Source organism: Sitodiplosis mosellana, unplaced genomic scaffold (genome assembly GCF_009176505.1).
Source record: "Sitodiplosis mosellana isolate CC-2019 unplaced genomic scaffold, AAFC_SMos_1.0 Smas_scaffold_6181, whole genome shotgun sequence".
In the NCBI taxonomy this organism is placed as follows: domain Eukaryota; kingdom Metazoa; phylum Arthropoda; class Insecta; order Diptera; family Cecidomyiidae; genus Sitodiplosis; species Sitodiplosis mosellana.
The window spans coordinates 3278715-3291819 of NW_022601422.1; the positions used below are offsets into that span (position 1 = coordinate 3278715).

The 13105-nt window shown below is 35.9% G+C and overlaps 2 protein-coding genes across 2 annotated transcripts in view; both read right to left on the minus strand.

The window, feature by feature from the left end:
• The window catches only part of LOC129576334 (xaa-Pro dipeptidase), a 43080-nt gene extending 37757 nt beyond the window's left edge, over positions 1–5323 (minus strand). The window contains exon 1 of the mRNA XM_055461271.1: positions 4931–5323. The gene's annotated coding sequence lies outside the window, so the exon portion shown is untranslated. The remainder of the gene's footprint in view (positions 1–4930) is intronic.
• A 241-nt stretch (positions 5324–5564) lies between these two features.
• The window catches only part of LOC129576328 (sodium-dependent serotonin transporter), a 17334-nt gene continuing 9793 nt past the window's right edge, over positions 5565–13105 (minus strand). The window contains exons 9-11 of the mRNA XM_055461255.1: positions 12753–13047; positions 9023–9391; positions 5565–8853 (exon numbers count right to left, since the gene is read on the minus strand). Coding sequence (XP_055317230.1) covers positions 8767–8853; positions 9023–9391; positions 12753–13047 — 751 coding nt within the window. The 3' untranslated portion in view covers positions 5565–8766. The remainder of the gene's footprint in view (positions 8854–9022; positions 9392–12752; positions 13048–13105) is intronic.

Sequence of the window (13105 nt, forward strand, 5' to 3'; positions counted from 1 at the left end):
TCTCTTTCTCTCTCTCCCGTAGTACTCTGTATATAGGATGTATGGCCGTCCAAAACAAGGAAAGATTCAAGGTTAAGTTTTGTATTCTTAGCATTAGTGCGCGAGCGCGCGCTTTCTTTCTCTCTTCACTGTGTATATGCTGCTCGTGCTTCTCCGTCCGACTGTCTGCCTGTCTGTATGCGCGCTTCTTTTCCATTGGCATTGCCTGTTCCGTATTTATGGCCGTATATATGCCATAAACAATAACATACCATCGAACGACTAGTCGACACATGAATATACATGCTTCACTTCTTCATATACATATGGAAGAAACAGAAAAAAAGAGAAGAAGAAAAAACGAGAAGCAGCAACTCTCTGGGAACGTAGAATAAACAAAAATGCCGAATGGATTCGAATTGAACACAATGCGAGCGAAAGAAGAAGACAGAATAGAACAGAGCCAAAACAAAGAGAACAGCAACAACAACAAAATCAGCAACAATAGCCACACAGCGAATATGACATCCAAGTGGCTCGTGTGATCGTTTACTGCTGCAGCATCCAAGCGACATATTATAGTTCTTCGACTCTCTCATTCCATTCAAACACGATTCACTTGAACTTTGCCCACCTTTCTTCCTCTCTGTTACGTTCTGTACTCAGTTGTTGGCTTTTTTACTTTTGTCCAAACAAAACACAATTCACCGTGATTCGACCATGGATTTACTGGCCCGAAACAATTCGCTTCTTGTGCTGGTGCTGTTGTTGCTCTGGCTTTTTTTTTTTGCGCGTGTACACTGTACACGCCAACCCAACCGAACCAAGAACCTTTTACATTCTTGTTACATTCACTATTCCACATTTACAAAACCACAATTGTAAACGTTCGATCGATTTTGGGCCGTCGTAAAGAGTTTAATAAAATGGAAGCGCATATTATTTCGAATTGCCTTTCTTGGAATTTTGCTCATTCGTTCGTTCGTTCACTCGCTTATGCTTCTTCTTCTTCATCTGTTAGCCTGTTTGCACTCTCTCGTCTGAGAGCGGTGGCTTTTGGAACATTTACATTTTGCAAAGTGAAATGAATAAAGCAATTTTAAAAGATAAATGAACTACACATATATACAAAGCACATATGTGGCCCGTTCAATATGATGATACCATGAAAAAAAAAACGTTTTTTTTTTGTTTATTCTGGTCGCGCGAAATTATAAGCGAAAAAAAACGGTTCGTAAACAATGAGGGAAAAGAGATTGCTTTCGCAGGCCAACAAAAGAAATACGAAAAAAAAAAACAATTTCAAAACATAGAAAGTTCTTTCGAGCGTTGAAACAACACACGTATTAAATTGCGCCATTCGAACTAGTTTGGATTGGCAAATGTATGCAATAAACATAGTGTAAAATCAGTCGTAGTTTGATAAAGAACATGAGGCAATTTCCAACGAAATTGGGCAATCCATGGAAATAGAGGCCAATTTAGTGATAAACTTCGTCTAAATAAAAAGAAAGAGAATATTCTTAATGAAGAATTTGAAGAAAAAAAAATTCTTCAAAAAAAAAACAAATCAAAATTCATAGGACATTTGAAAATGCGATCATTTCTTGGGAACGGTTGAATGTTCTCGATAAAACCGTTGATTACATTGCTTAATCAACGAAAAAAAATATGCTGTTTATCAAGCGTATTTCTTCGAAAAGTGCCATTCTCGGGTTTATTGATGATTTGTCGCCTGTGATGTGTTGAATATCAACGAAACGAAAAGAAAAGAAAAAAAAAAGCACTTATGGGCGTTTTCTAAACAAAGACAAAACAATTTGTTTTTCGTTCTTTCCGAAGAAACGGAAAAATGCTCTATGTAAAATGATCGTTTGAGCGTGACTTTGTATGGCACATTCCACATCGATGGCAACGTAGCACCGGTTGGTCGGTGCGCGCGCGGCCGCACTTCGGGAAAAATGCGCGTAAATCGACCGTCGTGTGTCCACTTTGGCGGCGTAATCAGTTTTTTTTCTCTCTGCCCCTCTTTCTCTCTCTCTCTCTCTCTCTCTCTCTCGGTGTTTGTTTTATATACACATATCGTATATCGCGTGAGTGCAACTCTTTCGTCGTCATTGGAACCGGGCGTGCGGGACAGAAACGTCGACGACGGCCCAAATCGGCCGAATATTTGAAGAGAGCGACACACACAAAAAAAAGAGAATCAAAGCAAACCTTAACGTCTTACACGTGTGTTGTATGAGAATTTCATGAGCGCGTTTTTTATAAAAGTCTCAAATTAATCACACTCTCGCGATTTATGACGTCTATTTTCATCTGTGAAAAACGTAAAACGAACGAATAAAAAAGCGAATCTTGTGGTGATCGTTATCACACATTTATTTACAAACATTGTAGAGCAGTGCTGCTGCGTGCTCGCGTGCACTCACCGCTCAGAAGTGGTTTTCATTAATAGTAATAGCTGAAAAAAAAATGATATTCTCACAACACAACCAGTATATGTAGAAACGAGTGTGTGCACATTCATTAAATTGCACAGAGAGGGAGAGAGAGCGAAAAAAAAGCGGGCGAGCCTAGTGCGGTGAGAATTGAACATGTTTGAAAATGTGCATTCACAAGTGTGCCACGATTTTTGTTGCTGCTGCTGCTGTGGCTGCTGCATTTTTCGTAATTTCATGTGATTTTCTATTAGAAAACGCGAGGCAAACGAAAAAAACGAAACAAACAAAAACCGAATCATATTAATTGCGACGGAAAAAAAACTTTCCCTCAACGTCTCTCTCTCTCTCTCTCTCTCTCTCTCTCTCACCTTTCGTTTGTTTCCATTTCGTTCATTTTGTAATTCAACCTTAATCAGTGGTTGATAACTCATAGTTGGCATTAGATAGTATGGTTAAAAGGCGGCATCGCGGCCGCTATTGCGTCGAATGCATTGCCACAATGTACAGAAAGGAACTATCTAATCTGGCAAGAATGTTCAATTTATTCGGTTAATACTTTGTTTTGACGCAGATGATGAGATCGATGTTCACAAACGAAAGTGACGATCATTGTGGTGGTCGGTTCTTTTTCTTTTGTCATTTAATTGAATACATCGCCGCAATTCCCACGTTATAGCTGTCGAAAACGGGCAAAATAATAACAACGAAACGAGAGTAAAAAAAAAAAACTGGTGTAAAAAATCGACTCACGACTTTTGATCGAGTACATGAAGTAGAGAAATAAAAATGGGGGTCGACAGTAAAATTCAACTGAATACTTAGCCAAAAAAAAAAAACGAAGCGAAAACAACAACACCGAAACGAAACGACTATATTAAAACATCAAATGCATACACGATTTCATATTTTTCATTCAAAGGCACAATAAAGAAATCGATGTCAATGAAATCATGTAGCCGATACGATACGAAAAATAAACAGAGAAGAAAAAAAAAACTATCAACAACAACAACGGCAACGGTAACAGCAGAGAAAAAAAAGCATACATAATGATAACATGAGCACGTAAACGTGCTCAATTGAGCTGCGTGTTGATGAAATAAACAGCTATTTTATATTTGGCATGCATTCACACAGATCGCATTTCATTTCGATTGTTTACAGATTTATTCTAATCGAACATGATAGTTTTGTTGCTGGTATTGATGATACTAGGCACTAGCAGCAGCCAACGAAAGAATCCCGATGAATCGACATCATACAAAACCGTCAATCATCGAGATTTAAAATCTTATAAATTTTATCCTTGGCATACAAATCAAATTGCAATCACACGGCGCATATAGCCAGCGTCAAATACATTTCACTTGATATATGCACGCTTGGGCTTGCATACCATAACTTGTGTGCGGTATGATGTATGTATATACATATGTGTGTTTGTAAGCTCGTAACTCGTCAGACGCCGGCTATTTTATCGCACAATGAACGTAATACAAAACAACAACACACGGCAATTCAAAACAGAATCGAAATTAACAATCGACTCCGCTCAGAACTAACGACATCTATGTGCGAGAGAGATGACGTGAATTTGCGCGTGACTCACGGAATATTTTAACTTATATTTGACTATTGATACTAAAGCAACTTCTACTTGTGGCTTTATGACAATCTGGTTGGAGTACCTTTTTTATCAGTGGTTTAGTTGATAAATTATATCCGTTTACAATTGGTTATATGTTATTACTTTCAAACTTAAATTGCCTTTTGTTTTTGGCTTATGACACCAATTCCAATTTTTTGTGACATTTCTATAACAAAATGTCAACTCAAATGAATGTTTCAATGAAAATTATTTTTACAGAGAATTTTGTCATGTAATTTAGCGAAAAATCCAATTAAATCTTATGTGAATCGAACTGAAGTCAATGCAATAAATGTTTCAATTGATTTCAATTCTCAAAATTTTCAAGGAAAATAACTTTTTTTTCTTGATATTTTGAAAAATGTCGAAGGAAGAGAACGATACACCTTTATTTTTGTTTCGCTAAAATAGACCATCACTCATTTTATCACAGATAAGCACAGAAATACAAGCAAAAGATTAAAATGTACCAATAAATCTATGGAACAATGAGCGAGAATACAAATTTTTGGCGACCCAAATTCCTTTTGTACACTGATCGAACAATAATTTCACTATAAATTTCTCCACCATGTTCAAAAAATCTCATCGATCGTATATGCCAAATTTGGCGTATTTTCATTGAACCATTGAGAAATTTGTTTCTCACTCATTTTTTGAAAGTGCTTCGAAAACAAATTCCATTGATATGATTGAAGTGCATAAATTTTTCCGCGATAAAACGACGTTTGCATCAAAATAACGAGAAAAAATGTCAACTTTGAAAGTAAATCAACTGTTTCGAAGCTATTACTCTCTAATAATGAATTTATGCAAGATCATAGTCGCTCTTAGTCTAGTGTATCAGAATCCAACTTACCCTTTGCTGGTTAATTCAAATGCAGGAGATGTTGTGATTTTGCGTCACTTGATTTTCGGTTAATTGCTCGTCGATAAATTCACTGAATGCCACAAAATTACTTGATGTCTGTTATCGACTCGATGATAACGTTCTAGCACATTGACTTTTTCTTTCGATCGAACCACTATTTATTGTGTCACCTTCGAAATTTATTGGCATAACTCAACGTTCCGATCAAACGAGAGTTTAATAACGTCAAATGAGCGTGTAATAAATCAATGATCAAGTGTTTTGGAAACGAATGAACAACAACGAAGGAAATTGAAACGAGACCACAAAGATCTTGATAGGTAAAACCGCCTTCGTGCCAAAGTACACAGCGAAATGTCATGGAAGTAAACACATTAAAACAATACGATTGTTATGACAGTTGGCCGTGTACACGCTAAGCCCTCTATGAACGAACCCAATAACAATCAAACACATAAGCTCCATGTCACAGAAGCTTTGCAAAAGAAAAACGACTTTTGGTCGACCCTTTCTTGTTTTTTTTTCAACGAAATTCTTCAAAACACCAATGTTATTTTTTTCATTTCCAAATTAACCATTTTGGACAGGAAGAAATGGGTGCAGAACATAATAATAACAATCATAAGTTGTAAGTTGATTTTATTTGATTGGAAATGCTCTATCAAAATGGCTGGTTTGATATCACATTGCCTTTTTCATTTTGAGTTTTTACAAATTATAATAGGATTGCACTTAAAATGTATCATTTAAGGGAAAACATTGTTAAATTGGTTCAATTCAAAAATTTACAGGCGGTTTTTGTTTATCGTCTGTTTTCTGGTTGGTTTGTTCGAAACTTGGATGAATACATTTAGATATAATCTATTTTACAACAATCAGCACATTTTGTGTCTTTTGGAATTAAACTTAGACTATGTGAGAGTATGGCTCAAAATGTAAGGGTTTTCAATTGGGGAATAAAATGAAACAATTCTCTTCTTAACAGATTAACGAAAATTGGAATTTTGATTATTTCAATTCAATATTTTGCACAATTCCGAATATTCCATTGACTTTGAATTTTGATTGAAACTTATAGACAATTATTTTCGAATGAATCAATAGACTGCTCTTTTGTGATTATAGTCTAAAAAAGAATACTTTCAAATAGTAGCAAGTGATGATAATAATGAATGCGTGTTCAATCCCTGTTGAAATATTCGAACAATATAATAGCAAAAACTTAAAATTACATTAAATCATTATGGCAGGTTTTTATCAATTAATTTAACCAAATCAAATCAAAAATTTTGAACAACACTAATCAATAAAGAATAAAAATAGAGATTTGTCAATTTTTTTCTAGTAAAGACTTCAGGGAAATAAAGAATAAATCATGATTTCTATCGGAAATTGGTCAAAATTAATTGATAAATCGATTCATAAACACTATAGTTTTGACAAAGACACCTCTGGAAATTATGTTGTTTTTTCCGCAACTATAGCTTAATCACAGAACATTTTGACAATTGTGCTGCAGGTCTATTTGACACCAAAACAAATGATTCAACTGAGTTAAATTTTTAAATAAACTATTTGAAGAAGAAAATAAAACACTGATTAAAAATTATGAGAAAAAAAAGACTAACAATATGAAACATGATTCGTTGTCTAAAGATTCAAAAGATGGAACATATGATGATTTTATGGAAAATGGCTTTTTTGTCAAAATTTACATCTAACGAATAATAATATTTTATGTTCATGGTAACAATTCATGGTGTTGGCTGTGTGTTTAAACGGGTTACTAAAACATTTAGTTTATGAATAAGAAATGTTGGCTACAATATTGCCAAAGTAATGTCTCTCTCTCTAAATACCGTTTTTTTGCACATTTAAATTTAGCTATCAAAATAGCCTATTTAGTGTAACGAATGTTTTGTGTGTTTTTTCTTGTCTCATTTCTTTTTGTCAGGTAAAAAACGATTAACAATAAAAAAAAATGGCTTAAACATTCAAAAGGGGGAAGCTGCATGGCTTGTGATTGTGTGCTTATATCGGCGAAAAATGGCTGCTCTTTTCGTCGATATAAACCCCTAACGTATGTAAATATATAAATATTTTATTGTAAATTGTCACCGGCTCTCAATCAAATCAATGCGACAATCAACATGATCTGGCCTGTATGCGATTGACAACAATGATCTAGCATTCAATCGTTTCTACAAGCAGAAAAAACAAGACCGCAGATCGTCGCTTCGCTCCGCTCTGCGTTCTTGAAGCTTGAAAATTTAAGGGGTTTAAATAATTTGATGTTTTTCATCAAATTATTATCGTAAGCGCTACATGGAATGTAGTTTTAATCGTTGGAAATGTTTGTTTCACAAGTTTTAGTTATAAATCATTTTAATATTGTCAAAAAAAAATTAAATAAATTCATGTGATGATATTGTATTCTTGACTTATGTACAATGTACATTGCACATTCAATGTGAATGGTCATCGTACATTATTTCACATTGGCAACGAAAAAAGTGTAATTTTTTTTTTTTTTTAGTTATCTCAAAATTGAATTACGTGAACATAATATTATTTCATTTTTGCAATTAGGCGTAATTGTTTCATTTGAAATAAAAAATATGGATATTAAAATGAATTAGTTTACGGTCCAAAAAAAATGGCCTTAAGAGTCTTAAAAAAATTTTCGGGAAAAAAAATCACTACAGTAGCCTACATTCCATGTAGTGCTAAAAATAACGACTAGCATCAAATATGGTTGGTTTGTTTCAATAACTATGGCTTTTCTTTCTTTCTTTTTTCACACATATTTTGCGACAATAAAGATGACACGAAGACAAATTAGAAACGAAAAAAAAAACGGATAGTTGGTTCCCCTCTCTTAATTACAGACGAAAGTAGGGAATAAGTTTTTCATAGAGGCCATGGCTGTGGACCACTTGAAACACCATTCGTTGTGCCCTTTCGGGACTATAATATGAATAGTTCGGAGCGAAAATGTAATGCAGAAATGTTGCGCGGAAAAACGTCAAATGAAAAGAGATAGCTATATAGTTCACTATAGTTTACTATACAGCATACTATATAGCTATCCCTTTTTCTCTCATTCATCATCGACATTTTTCCGCGCAACTTTTCTGTATTACATTTTCGCTCTAAACTACTCATATAATTGGTCAACACGCATTTAAAGTCTATTATTCATTTGGTAAGCCTAAGTTATACTTCTTTTTTCTTGGTTTGTCAGCTACTTTAATAGTGGTTTCGATTTTGCATTGCTTACGCCAAACTAATTCAATCACTAATCAGCGCACGAAGAAACATTCAATTGTCTGTTTTTTTTTTTTATTTACTACATCTAAGGCTAGAAAATACGGTATATATATGTTAGATGGGATTTTCTAATTTTACAACTTTTAGCTTACAACTTAACTAGTGCTTAGCTTACGCACAATAAAATCAACGAACAAAAACAACAATTCAAAAACGAAACACACAGTTTCTCAATTGGCGAAATGTTTTCCAATTATTTAAACTAGCCACTCGGTATTTATAGTGTATGGACCAAGACTACATGGCAAAAAATCGGCATGGAATAAATGATCATTCAATAAATTACTACATAATGGATAATCGAGATGGATTCTCGTTGCATTTAATTTCGTGGATATTTGCTTATCATATGGATGTCTACTGCATTGGCTATGGTCCACGTTGGCTTTGACAATGGTCGATGTTGTTGGTGAAATTTGGCTCAGATTTTTACTCAATTTGCATATTGAATCCGTTTCGTTTGCTAGCGAAGTTTTCATAACACGATTGTAATGTCACACCGCAGTTCCGCCGCACAAAATCTGCCCGGGAATTGCAGTAGGCTGTTCGTTATCCTCTGGCTTGAATGAGGTCGTTAATCGCTGTGAAAAAAAAAACAATGCATTTATGTATTAGAATAAAGGTGGCTAATTGTTGGGCAAAAAATGGGGTTTGAAATGAAATAGTGCATCGATCGAACAATTTCACCAATGGAATGAATTCATTTGATAAAAATGAAAATAAACAAAACCAAATGTTTCATTCGCTCACCTTTTGTATGGTTCCCGGAGTGATAAGGATTTTGTATATAATATAGGTTGGTATACAGAGAATCGATGACAATGTTAGAGCCCAGCCGAGCGCTATGCTCCAATCGGGATATTCGTACTCTTCTCCCAGCATATCTTCGTAGCCGAGCAATGAGAAAATGAAAATCACTAGCAAAAATACCGGACTGATATATTTCCAGCACACACGCCAGAAAATGCCTGGCCGCTGGCCAAGCATCGATTCGACATCGTTGGAAAAGTTATCGACGCCATAAAACCAAAATACACCGGCCGCTTCAACAAACACTACGAACAGTATGGCCAAACCAGGTCCGTACACATTCAAGAAATTGACCAAGTAAACACCACCCTGAAACGAATAAATAAATTCCGGTACAAAAATGTATTTGTTTAATTCTAATTTCAGCGCGAAAAATTCATTTTCTTCGATAGAAAGACATTTGTTTCTTTTTTCTCTCTTTCTTCTTTCCGTTTCGCAAGCACCTGTGGAATTCAATACAAAATGTAGTTCAGTCTATTTGCTTAAGTCAATGGAGGTGCGCCCGAATGTCGATTCGACGATGAAAGTGCAGAATTTTCTGTGCCTCTCGACGTACGTTGCTCAATTTTTCCGAGAAACTATAACAGATATGGGACAGAATCAAGTGCAATGTTCCATTTTCCAAAACCCATCAAATTGCCGTAGGTCATTTGGCCAAGCTTTTAGTGGCGTTTTTTTTTTATAAATCAATATTGTAGTCAGCCCAACGCACAAATCTATATAAGCTTCTGTGATAAGAGACACGCGATTCCGAAAGCCAAATAATGGCATAGTTTTCATCATGCAAACGCGAACCCACAGTAAAACGAAGAAGAAGAAAAAAATGTGTGTGAAGGAAAACCACCGAAGCATGAACGTATTTGTTAGTGGTTTTAACAAGTGATTCCACTGTTGACAACAAACACTCGTTTGTGTCGACTTGTTTTTTTCTTGCGGCTGAGCTAACAGAGAGAGAGAGAGAGAGAGAGAGAGAGAGAGAGAGAGCTACATAAAATCGTGCATTTCTTCTTGTGAGGAGTGAATGAAACAATGGCTGTGGTGACGGTGGCGATGGCAGCAACAATCGCTTGAAGTATGTAAATGTGCATGAAGACAAGCAATCCGATGATCAAACACTATCCACACCACTCTCCGTAAATTACATTTGAAATTCCAAGCAGCAAGCAGTACAACGATATGCTGAGGGTAAAGGCAATTTATATTAAATGGCCATATCTTGCACAAAGTCTCTTTGTTTTCTTTTGTTTCACTTTTTGTTCAGCTGCTGAAGCTCGAACAAAAACACTTCGATTCGAATTTTGGGCCGTTTTCAATCAATTTCAGAAGTGAACACCGTTTTTTTTTTCATTAGACATTAAATCGAAGATAAAAGTTACATGAAAAATCGATTCTAGTTGAATGATTAGAATCTTTTTTTCGCTTTTGAATTCAATGATTTTGATTTGAATCCTTTTTTTTTTTTTTTTCGTGAATTGTGCCACCCCAAAGAAGTTCATTTTCGATGAAAACTTTTCGGAGCACAAGAGCTCATTAGAGAAATGTAATCAACATCACATGGCCATTTCATTTGCATGAATGATGTCGATAGAAAATCACACTCGATAACATTTATGGTGTCATCAATATGGATGAGGAGATAAATCACTCGAATAATTACGATTATGTGAATTAATCGAGTCGTGTGCGTGGAAAAGTCCACCGGCAGAGATAAGGAAGTGAAGCGTATGTGGCGGGCTACAGCGACAATCGTAGCGTTGTGAGCAAACGAAAGAAAGAAAGAAAGAAAGAAAAAATGTGTGCAAATGGGTTGTTTGCAATGATAAAAACAAGCATGAACAATACACTCATTTATCGGATTGGTATGAATAATGTATGAATGTTTCACACAGGGGAAGGTTGGTATAGTGTATTTTCAACTTTTTTCTTTTTCTTCTTTTTTTCCTCAAATTTCCACGCCTGTTTTCCAGGTAAAACTCTCTAGCCTGCCACCACTATGTGTACGTTTGGGTCGTGCATATTCATTCGAAAATGCGTAAATATTGGTGCTGTCGGTCAAAATAAATGCTCAATGTGATAACAATAACAAAAAGTCGCATTTCGATTAAAGTCCATTTGGTGCGGAAAATGGGCAATGTGTACAAACGAGGGAGAGAGTGAGAGAGAGAGAGAGAGCGAAAATGAACAGAGAAAAAAAAAAGGAAATTGATTTTCGTCATCATATTAACAATTAGTTTGTTTAGGTTAAACCATCATATTGGCATTTGTTGATACATTGGATAATTGATTGGGAGGGGGTGCGCTCTGTGATGAAAATGGATTTACACAATGCTTAAGTCAACTTAAGGTTAAGTAAAATGGAATATCTAATTCATGAAATCACACATTCGATGACATGATGAAAATGAGCGCCGATTTATATATGTGTGCACGCGCGCTACCTTGCGTTCGAATCATTTACGGCGGCAACTTGATAATGGGTCCGTTTGCTCGTTTGACATTAAATACTGAATAGAAAAACAAGAAAACCATCAAGCGACCGACTCAAACTTTACACACAGACTTTTTTTTCCACACGCTTATAATCTCGCATTGATTGTATACTGAAATTGTAAGGCGCCGTGGATTTCGTGCGGCAAAATTCAGTACTAATTGAGCTGTAAATAGCCGTAAGTGATTTCGACATTTTGTGAAATACCACGAAATCACACCAATTAGTACTGAATTTTGCCGTACAAAATCCACGGCGCTCTACAATTGTTCAAAATTTGACAGTAAACGGGTGGTGTGTGTGTGTTCTGCGTTTCAATTTATCTGATGGAGCGCACACATCAAACGCCGAGCATGAAATCATCAAACAAACAACTCACTCAAATGGAAATGCAGTTGACGGTGAATGCATCAAAATCAACTTAATGTTGCCAAGCTTTGTCAATTCAAATCGTTTAATTGTAAATAAATGTCATCGATGTGAGAATGTTGGCTATTGAGTTGGACTGAAAATTCAAAATCAATCTAAAATTAATTTCGCGTTGATAAATCAAACCGATTGACCAAATTTCCATGATTCAACCACATGTGTTGTATCTAACCATTGGTTTTAGTCGCTGGCAATGGGTCAATATGTTTGCGCTATGCCAAAAGACACATGTAAACAATCTTATCAAATCGAAAATCAGCAGCGATATTGACTGTGTCACAACACTTCGCATTCACTCAACATTGATGACAATGGCCGACGGTCGGCGTGCACGTCCTTTCAACGTTTCATGCAAACACATTTTACTTATTCGCTCTTCCACTCCCTGTCTCTGTCTCCGTCATCAACACCCAACTTGCTTCGGTCTATACACGGATAAGCATTTAATTTTAGTTGCTGCTGCTGCTGCTGCTGCTTCATCTTCTCGTACATTCTCGCGAATGAATCAATTTTAATTTTCGTTACTATTTGCCGTTTGTGCGCAAACTGGTAAACTATTTGCCATTGTCCATTAGTGTGTCATGTTTATTTGATTTGCTTAAGGCGTACGCATTTAACACAGACGAAAAAGAGGAAGGGAATGCCCAATGCGGTTACAGCATAAGAATCACAATCAAATTGATGTGCGAAAACGCTGCACGCGTGCAAAAAAGGCAACCACATCCACATATATATCGAATGAAATATACTCACATATGTTGTCGTTGGCAAAGCACATAGATAAATACCAATCAACAAAACTAGCACGAATAATTCTCGACGGCGTCCAAGAAATCGTGGATATTCATCGCATAAGGCTGTTATCATCGCTTCAAGGCCGCCAAATGTACTGTCTATTCCGAGCGTAATTAACATCAGAAAAAATATTATGGACCAAAACACCGAGCCACTCATCATTGCTATCGCTTCTGGATACACTATAAACACTAAGCCCGGCCCTTCTAAACCCACTTTATCGACCGTTTTTTTCTGTATGTGCGCCATATACCTAGAGAGGAAAGAGAGAGAGAGAGAGAGAGAGAGAGAGAGAGAGAGAGAGAGAGAGA